General features: G+C 45.1%; 1 protein-coding gene across 1 annotated transcript in view; it reads right to left on the bottom strand.

The window, feature by feature from the left end:
• Positions 1-10,880, bottom strand: part of dnhd1 (dynein heavy chain domain 1) — a 198,234-nt gene extending 187,354 nt beyond the window's left edge. The window contains exons 1-2 of the mRNA XM_087988560.1: positions 10,870-10,880; positions 7,307-7,499 (exon numbers count right to left, since the gene is read on the bottom strand). Of these exons, the coding sequence (XP_087844686.1) occupies positions 7,307-7,499; positions 10,870-10,880 (204 nt within the window). The remainder of the gene's footprint in view (positions 1-7,306; positions 7,500-10,869) is intronic.
• Positions 10,881-12,287: the final 1,407 nt, after the last annotated feature.

A 12,287-nucleotide genomic window follows, 5' to 3' on the forward strand; every position in this document is an offset into this window, starting at 1 on the left:
TCACCAACTTTCACTTCTGAACTATCTTAACTCTGCCTCAGCTGGTCAGCTGGTATTGCTGGAAATCTCAGCCATAGTCCCACTGTTTCCTGATGATTCTGCCATTCAAATCAACCTCCTTCTTTATAACATTGACAAACTTCAGCCCATCATACCTCTGTTTGAACCAAATTCCTTCCCAAGTCACCTCATGTGCTCACTGACCTACACTTACTATTGCGGCAGCAACATCTTAATTTTAAAATTGTCAACCTCATTTTCAAATTTCTCCATGGCCTCACCCCTGTCTATCTCCAAATCTCTGACTCATCCATTACCATCAAGCCAGGGGATCAACCCTGTTCAATGGAGTGTGCAGGAGGGCATACCAGGAGCAGCACCAGGCTAACATGAAGATCAGGTATCAACCTGATGAAGCTATCATCGTTCTAATTGCAAGAATAAGCAGTAAGTGATAGACAGAGCCAAATGATTCCACAACCAATGGATCAGATCTGAGCTCGGCAGTCCTACCACATCCAGTCGTGAATGGTGGTGGACAATTAAACAACTCACTGGAGGAGGAGACTCCAAAGATCCCCATCCTCAATGATAAAGGGAGGAGTAGAGCACATCAAAGCTCTCACCTCCCCTGTGGAATTCAGCTCCAGGTTTGTCTGTGTTCAAACCAAGGCTGTAATGGGGTCAGGAGTTGAGTGGACCTGGCGGAACCCAAACTGGGTGACAGTAAGCAGGTTATTGCTGAGCAGGTGCTGCTTGATAGCACTGTTGATGATGCCTTCCATCACTTTACTGATGATGGAGAGTAGACTGATGGAGTGGTAACTGACCAGGTTGCATTTAGAACATAGAAAAGTACAGCACAGAACAGGCCCTTTGGCCCACGGATGTTGTGCCGAGGTTTAATCCTAATGTAAAATATAGTAACTTAACCTACGCACCCCTCAACTCACTGCTATCCATGTGCATAGAACATAGAACATAGAAGAATACAGCGCAGTACAGGCCCTTTGGCCCTCGATGTTGCGCCGATCCAAGCCCACCTAACCTACACTAGTCCACTATCCTCCATATGCCTATCCAATGCCCGTTTAAATGCCCATAAAGAGGGAGAGTCCACCACTGCTACTGGCAGGGCATTCCATGAACTCACGACTTGCTGAGTAAAGAACCTACCCCTAACATCTGTCCTATACCTACCACCCCTTAATTTAAAGCTATGCCCCCTCGTAATAGCTGACTCCATACGTGGAAAAAGGTTCTCACGGTCAACCCTATCTAAACCCCTAATCATCTTGTACACCTCTATCAAGTCACCCCTAAACCTTCTTTTCTCCAATGAAAACAGCCCCAACTGCCTCAGCCTTTCCTCATATGATCTTCCTACCATACCAGGCAACATCCTGGTAAACCTCCTCTGCACCCGTTCCAGTGCCTCCACATTCTTCCTATAGTATGGCGACCAAAACTGCACACAATACTCCAGATGCGGCCGCACCAGAGTCTTATACAAGTGCAACATGACCTCAGGACTCCGGAACTCAATTCCTCTACCAATAAAAGCCAGTACGCCATATGCCTTCTTCACCGCACTATTTACCTGGGTGGCAACTTTCAGAGATCTCTGTACATGGACACCAAGATCCCTCTGCTCATCCACACTACCAAGTATCTGACCATTAGCCCAGTACCCCAAATGTCCAGCAGTCGCTTAAATGTCCCTAATGACTCTGCTTCCACCACCACCGCTGGCAACGCATTCCATGCATTCACAACTCTCTGCATAAAGAACCTTTCTCTGACGTCTCCTTTATATGTTTCTCCTAATATCTTCAAACTATGACCCCTCGTGCCAGTCAATCCTGCCCTGGGGAAATGTCTCTGGCTATTGACTCCATCCATGCCTCTCATTACCTTTTATACTCCGATCAGGTCACCTCTCTTCCTCCTTCTCTCCAGAGAGGAAAGTCTGAGCTAATTCAACCTTTATTCATAAGGCAAGTCCTCCAGTCCAGGCAGTATCATGGTAAACCTTCTTTGCACCGTCTCCAAAGTCTCTGTATCTTTCCTATAGTAGGGTGACCAGAACTGGACACAATATTCCAAGTGTGGTCTCACCAGGGACTTGTAGAGCTGCAGCAAAACCTCGTGGCTCTTAAACTCGATCCCCCTGTTAATGAAAGCCAAAACACCATATGATTTCTTAACAAACCTATCCACTTGGGTGGCATTTTGAGGGATCTATGTACTTGCAGAACGAAGGACCCGATACCCAACATGAGCAAAACTAATGTAGTGTACAAAAATACCATGCAAGGACTGCACAAAACACTATATAGGACAAACAGGAAGACAGCTATCAATCCGCATACATGAACATCAACTAGCCACGAAACGACACGACCAGCTATCCTTAGTAGCCACACACGCAGACAACAAGCAACATGAATTCGACTCAGACAACACTACTATCATAGGGCAAGCCAGACAGAGAACAGCCAGGGAATTCCTAGAGGCATGGCATTCATCCACAAACTCCATCAACAAACACATCGACCTGGACCCAATATACCAACCACTACAGCGGACAGCTGAAACTGACAACCGGAAGCGGCAGGGACAGACCACTATAAACACCGGAGGAAACATCAAAGAAGCGCTTCGCAGGAGGCTCCCAAGCACTGATGATGTCACCTAGCCAGGTTTGCAACAAAAACTTCCAGCTCGGCGAACAGAACCACAACAACGAGCACCCGAGCTACAAATCTTCGCACACACTATGCTTTGCCAAATAGTCATAAATCCTATTCCTCAGAATTCTTTCCAAAGCTTTGCTGACCACAGACGTAAGACTGACTGGTCTGTAATTGCCAGGGATTTCCCTATTACCCTTCTTCAAAAGAGGAACAACATTCACCTCCTTAAATTCTTCTGGTACGACTCCCATGGAGAGTGAGGAGGCAAATATCCTCGCCAGCAGCTTAGCAACATCCTTTCTTGCTTCCTGGAGCAGCCTAGGATAAATCTGGTCTGGACCTGGGGACTTATCAATCTTAATGTTTTCCAAAATTTCCAGCACACCAACTTCATCAATCTTGATCTGGTCAAGCCTGTATCTCAGCTCCTCAACAAGGTCCCTTTCCTTAGTGAAAACCGAAGCAAAAAACTCATTTAGGGCTTCCCCTATCTGCTCAGACTCTATGCACAAGTTCTCTCTGCTATCCCTGATCGGCCCTACCTTCTCCCTGATCATTCTCTTATTCCTCGCGTATGAGTGAAATGCCTTTGGGTTCTCCCTAATCCTTCTTGCTAAGCCTTTTTTGTGCCCCCTCCTGGCTCTCCTCAGTCCATTTCTGAATTCCTTTCTAGCAAACCTGTAATCCTCTAAAACTGTGCTAGACCCTTGCTTCCTCCACCTTATGTAAGCTGTCTGCTTCCTTTTGACGAGAAGCTCCTCTGTTCTCGTCATCCAATGTTCCTTAATCTTACCCCTTCTTACCTGTCTCAGAGGAACAAATTTGTGCATCACTCACAACCACTGCTCCTTAAATAGTCTCCACATGTCTGCTGTGCCCTTTCTGTGGAACAGTTGCCCCCAATCTGTACTTCCCAACTCCTGTCTGATAGCATCATAATTTCCTTTTCCCCAATTAAATATCTTCCCTTGGTAATTGCTCCTTTCCCTCTCCAAGGCTATGGTAAATGTGAGGCAGTTTGATCTCTGTCACCAAAGTGCTCTTCCACCGCGAGAGCTGACACCTGTCCTGGCTCGTTGCTGAGCACCAAATCCAAAATGGCCTCTCCCCTCATTGCTCTGTCTACTTACTGAGTAAGGAAACCCTCCTGAACACACCTGACAAAAACAGCTCCATCCAAACCACCTGCACTTAGGAGGTTCCAGTCGATATTGGGAAAGTTGAAATCACCCATAACAACCACCCTGCTACATCTGCATTTTTCCAGAATCCGCCGGTCTATGAGTTCTTCAATCTCTCGCCTGCTATTAGGTGGTCGCAGAAAACCCCCAATGAGGGGGCTGTTCCCTTGCTGTTCCTAACTTCCACCTGACTGACTGACTCAGTACACAAACCAGCCTCAACAACCTTCATTTCTGTAGCTGTGATGCACTCTCTGATTAGCAATGCTACACCCCCTCCTCTTTTTCCACCCTCTCTGTTCTTTTTAAATGTTCTAAACCCTGGAACATCTAACAACCATTCCTGCCCCTGTGGAATCCATGTCTCCGTTATGGCCACAACATCATAGCCCCAAGTACTGATCCATGCTCTAAGTTCGTCACTCTTATTTCGGACACTCCTTGCGTTAAAGCAGACACACTTTAACAAATCCCTTTGTTTCATCACATGAGAAACCTTCCTGATAGATTCAATACATCCTGTCACTGCCCCGTCTGCAACTGCCCCCCTCTCAGAAATGTGGCTCTGATTCCTACCCCCCCAGCCAAACTAGTTTAAACCCTCCTGAATCACACGAGCAAATCTCCCACCCAGGACATTTGTGCCCCCCCCAGTTCAGGTGTAACCCGTCCTTCATGTACAGGTCCCATTTTCCCCAGAAGGTATCCCAATGGTCTAGGTATCTGAAGCCCTCCCTCCTGCACCAGCCTCACAGCCATGTGTTAAGCTGCATTCACTGACTGTTCCTCACCTCACTATCTCGTGGCACCGGTAGCAAACCTGAGATCACTACGCTACTCGTCCTGCTCTTCAGCTTCCAACCTAACTCTCTGTAGTCACTTTTCAGATCCTCAATCCCTTTCCTGGTTATATCATTGGTGCCATTATGTACCACGATTTCTGGCTGCTCACCCTCCCCCTTCAGAATCCTGTAAACCCAATCGGCGACATCCCGGACCCTGGCACCAGGGAGGCAACATACCTTCCGGTAGTCCTGCTCCTGACCACAAAATCTCTTGTCAATCCGTCTAACTATTGAGTCCCCTACCACTAGCGCTTTTCTATTCTTCCCCCTTCCGTTCTGAGCCACAGTGCCAGGCTCAGTGCCAGAGACCTGACAACTATGGCTTTCCCCTGGTAGGCTGTCCCCACTGTAGTATCCAATCCTCTTTTGCTGAGGGGAACAGCCACAGGGGATCTCTGCTCTGACTGTCGGTTCCCTTTCCTCCCCCTCACCGTAACCCAGCTGTCCTTTTCCTGTGTCTGGGGAGTGACCACCTCCCTGTACATCCTCTCAATTTCCCCCTCAGCCTCCCAAATGATCCATAGTTCATCCAGCTCCAGCTCCAGCTCCAGTTCCCTAACTCGGTTTTCAAGGAGCTGGAGTTGGGTGCACTTCCCACTGATGTAGTTGGCAGAGACATGTGAAGTGTCTCTCACCTGCCACATTCTGCAGGAGGAACGTGCAACTACCCTGACATCCATATCCCACTACTCTGAAAGCCCACACAGGACTAAACAAAGGAAGAGAAGAAGAAAAAATGAGAAAACTGAAAATTTACCGAGTTTAAAGACTCTTAATAAGGTTAGAGGAGGTGGGTGGGAGAGAGACACTACGGTGTAGGGTCTCGGGTTTAGATCTCACCCACTTAAAAACTCTCCAGAAGTCCTTCGCTCCTCCCTCGCACCTCTCGGCAAATGGAGGCCCCAATGCTTGAGGTAAGTGTTTTAAACAGTTAGACTCTCCTTTACAGCAGTCCTACTTTTCGTGTGCAGGGCATACCTGGGCAATTTTCCACACTGTCAGGTAGGTGCCAGTGTTGTAACCGTACTGGAAGAGCTCAGTAAGGGATCAGCAAGTTCTCGAGCACAATCTTCAGTATATTCCTGTAATGTTGTTGGGGCCTATAGCCTTTGCAGTATCTAGTATGTCCAGACAATCAAGTTGGCTGAAGACTGGTATCTGTAATACTAGGGATCACTGGAAGAAACCAAGATCAATCATCCACTTGGCTGTTCTGGCTGAAAAAAAAAGCTTTAGCCTTACCTTTTGCACTGATGTGTTGAGCTCTTCCGTCATTGTGAATGGGGAGATACAGTTTATTTTAATCATTATTGTTTAGCAACAAATGTGAAGTGTAATGATACTTTGCTGAAAATGTGTTGCTGGAAAAGCGCAGCAGGTCAGGCAGCATCCAAGGAGCAGGAGAATTGACGTTTCGGGCATAAGCCCTTCTTCAGGAATGTAGGAAAGTATGTATAGCAGGCTAAGATAAAAGGTAGGGAGGAGGGACTTGGGGGAGGGGCGTCGGAAATGTGATAGGTGGAAAGAGGTCAAGGTGAGGGTGATAGGTCAGACTGGGGTGGGGGCGGAGAGGTCAGGAAGAAGATTGCAGGTTAGGAAGGCGGTGCTGAGTTCGAGGGTTGGGACTGAGACAAGGTGGGGGGAGGGGAAATGAGGAAACTGGAGAAATCTGAGTTCATCCCTGTGGCTGGAGGGTTCCTAGGCGGAAGATGAGGCGCTCTTCCTCCAGCCGTCGTGTTGCTATGGTCTGGCGATGGAGGAGTCCAAGGACCTGCATATCCTTGGTGGAGTGGGAGGGGGAGTTGAAGTGTTGAGCCATGGGGTGGTTGGGTTGGTTGGTCCAGGTGTCCCAGGGGTGTTCTCTGAAACGTTCCGCAAGTAGGTGGCCTGTCTCCCCAATATAAAGGAGGCCACATTGGGTGCAGCGGATGCAGTAAATGATGTGTGTGGAGGTGCAGGTGAACTTGTGGCGGATATGGAAGGATCCCTTGGGGCCTTGGAGGGAAGTAAGGGGGAAGGTGTGGGCACAAGTTTTGCATTTCTTGCGGTTGCAGGGGAAGGTGCCAGGAGTGGAGGTTGAGTTGGTGGGGAGTGTGGACCTGACGAGGGAGTCATGGAGGGAGTGGTCTTTTCAGAACGCTGATAGGGGAGGGGAGCTCTGATCTCCAGCATCTGCAGCCCTTACTTTCTTTGTAATGATACTTTATCTTGCTCCACCAAGTCATGCAGCAGTTAAGTGTTAACCACATTGCTTTGGTATGGGGTAACCTAGATTAGGAACAGAATGCTTCTGAAGAATTTTCATGATATTACAACAGTTTATTGGTCACTTTTAGTGATCCCAATGCTTTTACTTGTAGATATTTTGAAAAAATGAATTCAGATTTTCAAGTTGCCACAGTGCAATGTGATCTTGCATCATCTAATTTCTAGTCCAGCTCTGTGGATCTCTCAGTCAGTGTACAATACTCACTGCACTGGCAGGGGCTAAGTCGATACCTATCAATGTCACTATTTTTCAAATCTCCTTAATCTCTCTCCCTCTCCTCCCGCTCCCCCCACCCCCTCCCCAGGTCGGACTTACCTCAGGAATGAGAACATAGGCTGGAACTTTGCTCTTCTTCTTTTCTGACTCGTTGTGTCTGAATAGACTAACCAGGCAGCCAGTGTCAGGGTCGATGTAATAGTCAAAGACCAAGCCCTCTGAGGGGATGTCAATGTTGTAGTCACTGCTGCTGAGGGCCTGTCTGGCAAACTGGTCAAACTGAGGCCAAGAGCTGTCAGAGATGGGTACATTATTAGTCAGGTTCAGGCTCTACTTTGTTTTCTAGATAATGATCAAAATAGAAAAGCCAAGGATTTATATCAAACAAAAAGCAACAAATTAAAGGCTAATTGCTGCACTGACTACAGCCAGCCCAGAAGGAAGAACCAGTAGAAATTACAATACTGGTTCAAATTTGTTTTATAGCTTTATATGGAAATCTAGCTCAAACCAGTATAACCATAGATAATCAAACTAGTATAATTCATGTTTTTTTTATTCATTCATGGAATGTGTGTGTTGCTGGCTGGACCATCCCTAGTTACCCTTGAGAAGGTGGGGATGAGCTGCCTTCTGGAACCTCTGCAGTCCATGTGATTTAGGTTGACCCACAATGCCCTCAGGGAGGGAATTCTAGGATGTCTGACTCAGTGACAGTAAAGCAAAAGCAGTACATTCTAATTCAGGATGGTGAGTGGCTTGGAGGGGAACTTGCAGGGGGTGGTGTTCCCATGTATCTGCTGCACTTGTTCTTCGAGATGGAAGTGGTTATGAACGTCTGTCTGAGGATCTTTGGTGAATTTCTTCAATGTATCTTGTAGATGGTAGCACTGCTGTTAATGAGCATCGATGGCCAAAGGAGTGGATGTTTGTGGATGTGGTGCCAATCAAACTAGGGAGGCAATGGCCTGGTGGCACTAATGTCCATTTGGGAAGGAAACTGCAATCCTTACCTGGTCTGGTCTACATCTGATTCCAGACCTTCAGCAATGTGGTTAACTCTTAACCGCCCTTGGGGCAATTAGGGATGGACAATGAATGCTGGCCCAACCAGTGACACCCTCATCCCAAGAATGAATTTAAAAAAAGCTTCTTGAATGTTGTTGGTACTGAACCCATCCAGGTCAGTGGGTATAATCAAACTAGCATTATTATATTATAACCAGTGTAATATTTTAACCTTCAGAGTTCCCAGTTTGGGTAGGAAGGGTTTCAAGGACAGGGAAGAAGGTGGATAGGTGAGGATTGAGGGACATGGAGAGCGTGGAGATTTAGTAATACAAGGAGGTGAAAATTAAGTGATACAGAAAGACAGTGGGTAGATTTTCACTGTTACAATATTAAGTAAGGAGCCAGATGGAGAATCACAGCCTCAGAGTGAAGGAATGACCCTTTCGAACTGAGATGAGGAGGAATTTCTTCAGCCAGAGGGTGGTGTGTCTGTGAAATTCATTGCTGCAGAGTGCTGTGAAAGCTAAGTCATTGAGTGTCTTTAAGACAGAGAGAGAGAGAGAGAGAGAGAGAGGGGTACTTGATTAGTAAGGGGATCAAGGATTATGTGGAGGAGGTAGGAGAACAGGAAACATGTCAGTCATGATTGAATGACGGAGCAGACTCAATGGGCTGAATGGTTTCATTTTGCTCCTATTTCTTATAGTCTTATGGTGAAAACAGAACCAAAAAGCATGGTCAATCTTTCTACTATTTCTTTGTTCCCTAGTGCAAAATCTTCCATTTCTGAACATAAGGGACCTACATTTGTCTTCCCTAATCTTTTCTCTTCACATATTTATAAATGTTTTACAGTCAATTTTTATGTCCCTGCAAATTTACTCACATACTTTATTTTCCCCCTCCTAACCAAACTTTTTGTCCCCTTTTTGGTGAATTCTAAACTGCTCCCCATCCACGCTTGCTGCTTTTACTGGCAATTTTACATGCCTTCCCTGGGCTTCTAATACCATCTCTAATTTTTCTTTCTAACCCACAGTTGAGCCACATTCCTGTTTTATTAGTGTACTACATCATAATGAAGAATTGTTGCAATTCAGCTATACATTCCTTCAATATTAGCAATTGACTACTCATTGCCAACCCTTTTAGTATGGTTCCCCAATCCATCAAGTGCATCGTTTCTTCGTAGTTTCATTTAGTAAATTAGGGACCCTACTTTTTCACCCTCTGTTTTAATGAGTACTTTATCATTGTATGGTCACTCTTCCTCAATGGAATTAATCCTTTTGGAAGAAGGAACAAGACAAAGGATACTGAATGAATGGCAGGACATTAGAAAGCTCAGAAGGTCAGAGAGAGTTTGGGGTGCTTATCCACAGATCCCTGAATGTGAAGAACAGGTTAATACAATGGTTAAGAAGGCATGTGGGACACTTGCCTTGATCGTTTATAGCATTGATTATAAGAGCAGGGAGGTTATGTTGGAGTAGTACAGAACGTTGGAGTAGTACAGAACTGTGTGCAGTGCGGCTTGCCACACTAGAGGAAGGATGTGATTTCACTGGAGGGGATGCAGAAGAGATTCACCAGGATGTTGCCTGGAGCAGGTTAGCTATGAAGAGATGCTGGATAAACTTGGGTTGTTTTCTTTAGAGGGAGAGAAGGTTGAGGGTAACCTGATAGAGGTGTATGAGGTGATGATGGCTACGAGCAGCATGGTTAGAAAGGAGGTATTCCCCTTATTCGAAGGATCGATAAGAATGGGTCATCATTTTAAAGTGAAGGTTTAAGAGGGGATTTGACCTTTTCACCCAGAGGGTGGTAGAAGACTGGAATGCACTGCTTGGGAGGGTAGTTGAGGTGACAAACATTACAACTTTGGATGAGTACTTGAAGTGTCATTATATTTAAAGCTATGGTCTAATGCAGGAAGATGGGACTAGTATAGATTTGGTATGTTTTGACAGTACAAAGTCAGTGGGCCAAAGGGCCTCTTCAATACTGTATGATTCCATGATTCTTTCTCATTGCACAATAACCCAACTGGGATAGCCTGCTCTTTACTTGGTTCCTCAACATATTCCTCTAAAAACCATCATGCACAGACTCCAGGAAATCTTCCTCTATTGTAATTAATTTATTCAATATGTATATATATTAAAGTTATCCATGATTACAGGTGTACCCCTTGAGTCTGCCTCTCTAAACTTCAGTTTGGTGCCTTCCCTTCTATTTGTACTACTGTTTGGCAAATTATAGACAATCCTCATCAATGTTTGCTACAGGTACTTCTTGATGTTCCTTATCTTCACCCAAACATCATGGTTTCTAAGCCAAGTTCCTTCTTCACTATAGCACTGAGTTACTAACAATGCTACCCCCTCTCCTTTCCCTAAATACTGAATACCCTTAGATATTCAGTTCCCATCCTTGGTCATATTGCAGCCATGTCTCAATAATTGCAACGACATTATAACTGCATGTATCCACTCTTATTATTAATTTGTCTACCTTATTGCAAATGCTCCACCCATTACGACACAATGACCTTGTACTTGTCTTTTTAATCTTGTTTATCGCTTTAGCTTTATCTGACTCTATGGCCCACTTGTTTCTCACATTTTTTACCTTCCACTTTTACATCTTACTTTTCTGTCATGCGCTTCTATCCTTGTTTCCCATTTCTCTGCCTCCCTGTTCAGATTCCCATCCTCCTGCCATTCTACTTTAACCCCTCCCTCACAGCACTCGCAAACAGCGCCTATAATATTGGTCCCAATCCTGCCCAGATGCAACTTACCCTGTTTGTATGTACCCCTCACCTCCCCCGGTCTGAGTGCCTCCCTCTTATACCATTTTTCAGTCATGTAGTCATCTGATATGACCTGTTACTTCTACAGTAACCACCACATGGCACTGGTAATTCTTCTGAGTATACTACTACCTTTGATGTCCAATTTATAACTTATGTCCTAATTCCCACTTTTGGCTTTCAGGATCTCATCCTGCTTTTTAACCTGTGGTGCTGGTACTGAAATGTATTATTGTCACTTGCTGTTCACCCTTCCCCTTCAGAATTAGCTACTTTCGATAAAAAAGGGTATTTTAGACAAAACCCTTCATGCGTCCAATGTATTCTTCTGCACTCACAGCCGGGACTACCTGAAGGGTCTTTGTGTTTTTATAATTATCCATGGTCCTTTCCTTCTGGGTTTCTCTATCAGACTCATTCTTATGAACTCCAATGAGTTCCTTGAGTTGCCCTCTCAACTTCAAGCATTCTGCACAAATGTATCCCATCTTGTTACAAGAAGACACCTCGTCCTCACCTCCACCTTCAATGCTTTCCTTTTCTGATCTGAGGAGAAGACTTTGGGTCATTCCCAGCTATGCATTCCTTTCCTTGGTTACTGGCCTCTTTTTCAATCACCCATTTCTATCCCTTTCAAATTTATAAGGGTGATGGAAAAATATTTAGTTTTATAGATTAACTTTAACAGTTGCAATACTTTGATCCTCAACATGGGTTCTTATATTGGAAGGCATTGAGTTTTTGAATTCTGCTGAAAGCTTCATACATTTTTCAGTTTCAGCTTCCAGTGCTTGTATCCACCTGTCAAATTACTTTGCCTGACCCTCCTGAATTCAATATAGGCTTCAATATAGGGCTGGGCTTGCTCAGGCATTTTCCTTCAATTCCAGAAAACTTGTCTACATGCCTCAGGTACTAACTCATATGCAGCCTCATTTTCTTTGCAGCATCATAATCCCAAGAAAAGTCCTCTAACAGTGAAGCATAAATTTCCTATGCTTTATTGTCAACTTACTCTGCATGGGCAATGTCCATTCTTCCTTTGGTTCATTCATTTCTATTGCTGTTTTCTCAAAGGCCATAAAGAAAGGCCATTAGATATAGATCTTAGGAACAAACAGTATGGGGAGAAAGTGGGTACTAATCGTATTGAATAGTGGAGCAGGCTCGTCGGGTTAAATTATAGAGTCATAGACTCCCTATAGTGTGGAAACAGGCCATTTGGCCCAACAAGTCCACACCGACCCTCTGAAG

Source organism: Chiloscyllium plagiosum, unplaced genomic scaffold (assembly GCF_037043375.1).
Source record: "Chiloscyllium plagiosum isolate Xiang-an unplaced genomic scaffold, Cpla_swu_hap1 HiC_scaffold_6, whole genome shotgun sequence".
Taxonomy (NCBI): domain Eukaryota; kingdom Metazoa; phylum Chordata; class Chondrichthyes; order Orectolobiformes; family Hemiscylliidae; genus Chiloscyllium; species Chiloscyllium plagiosum.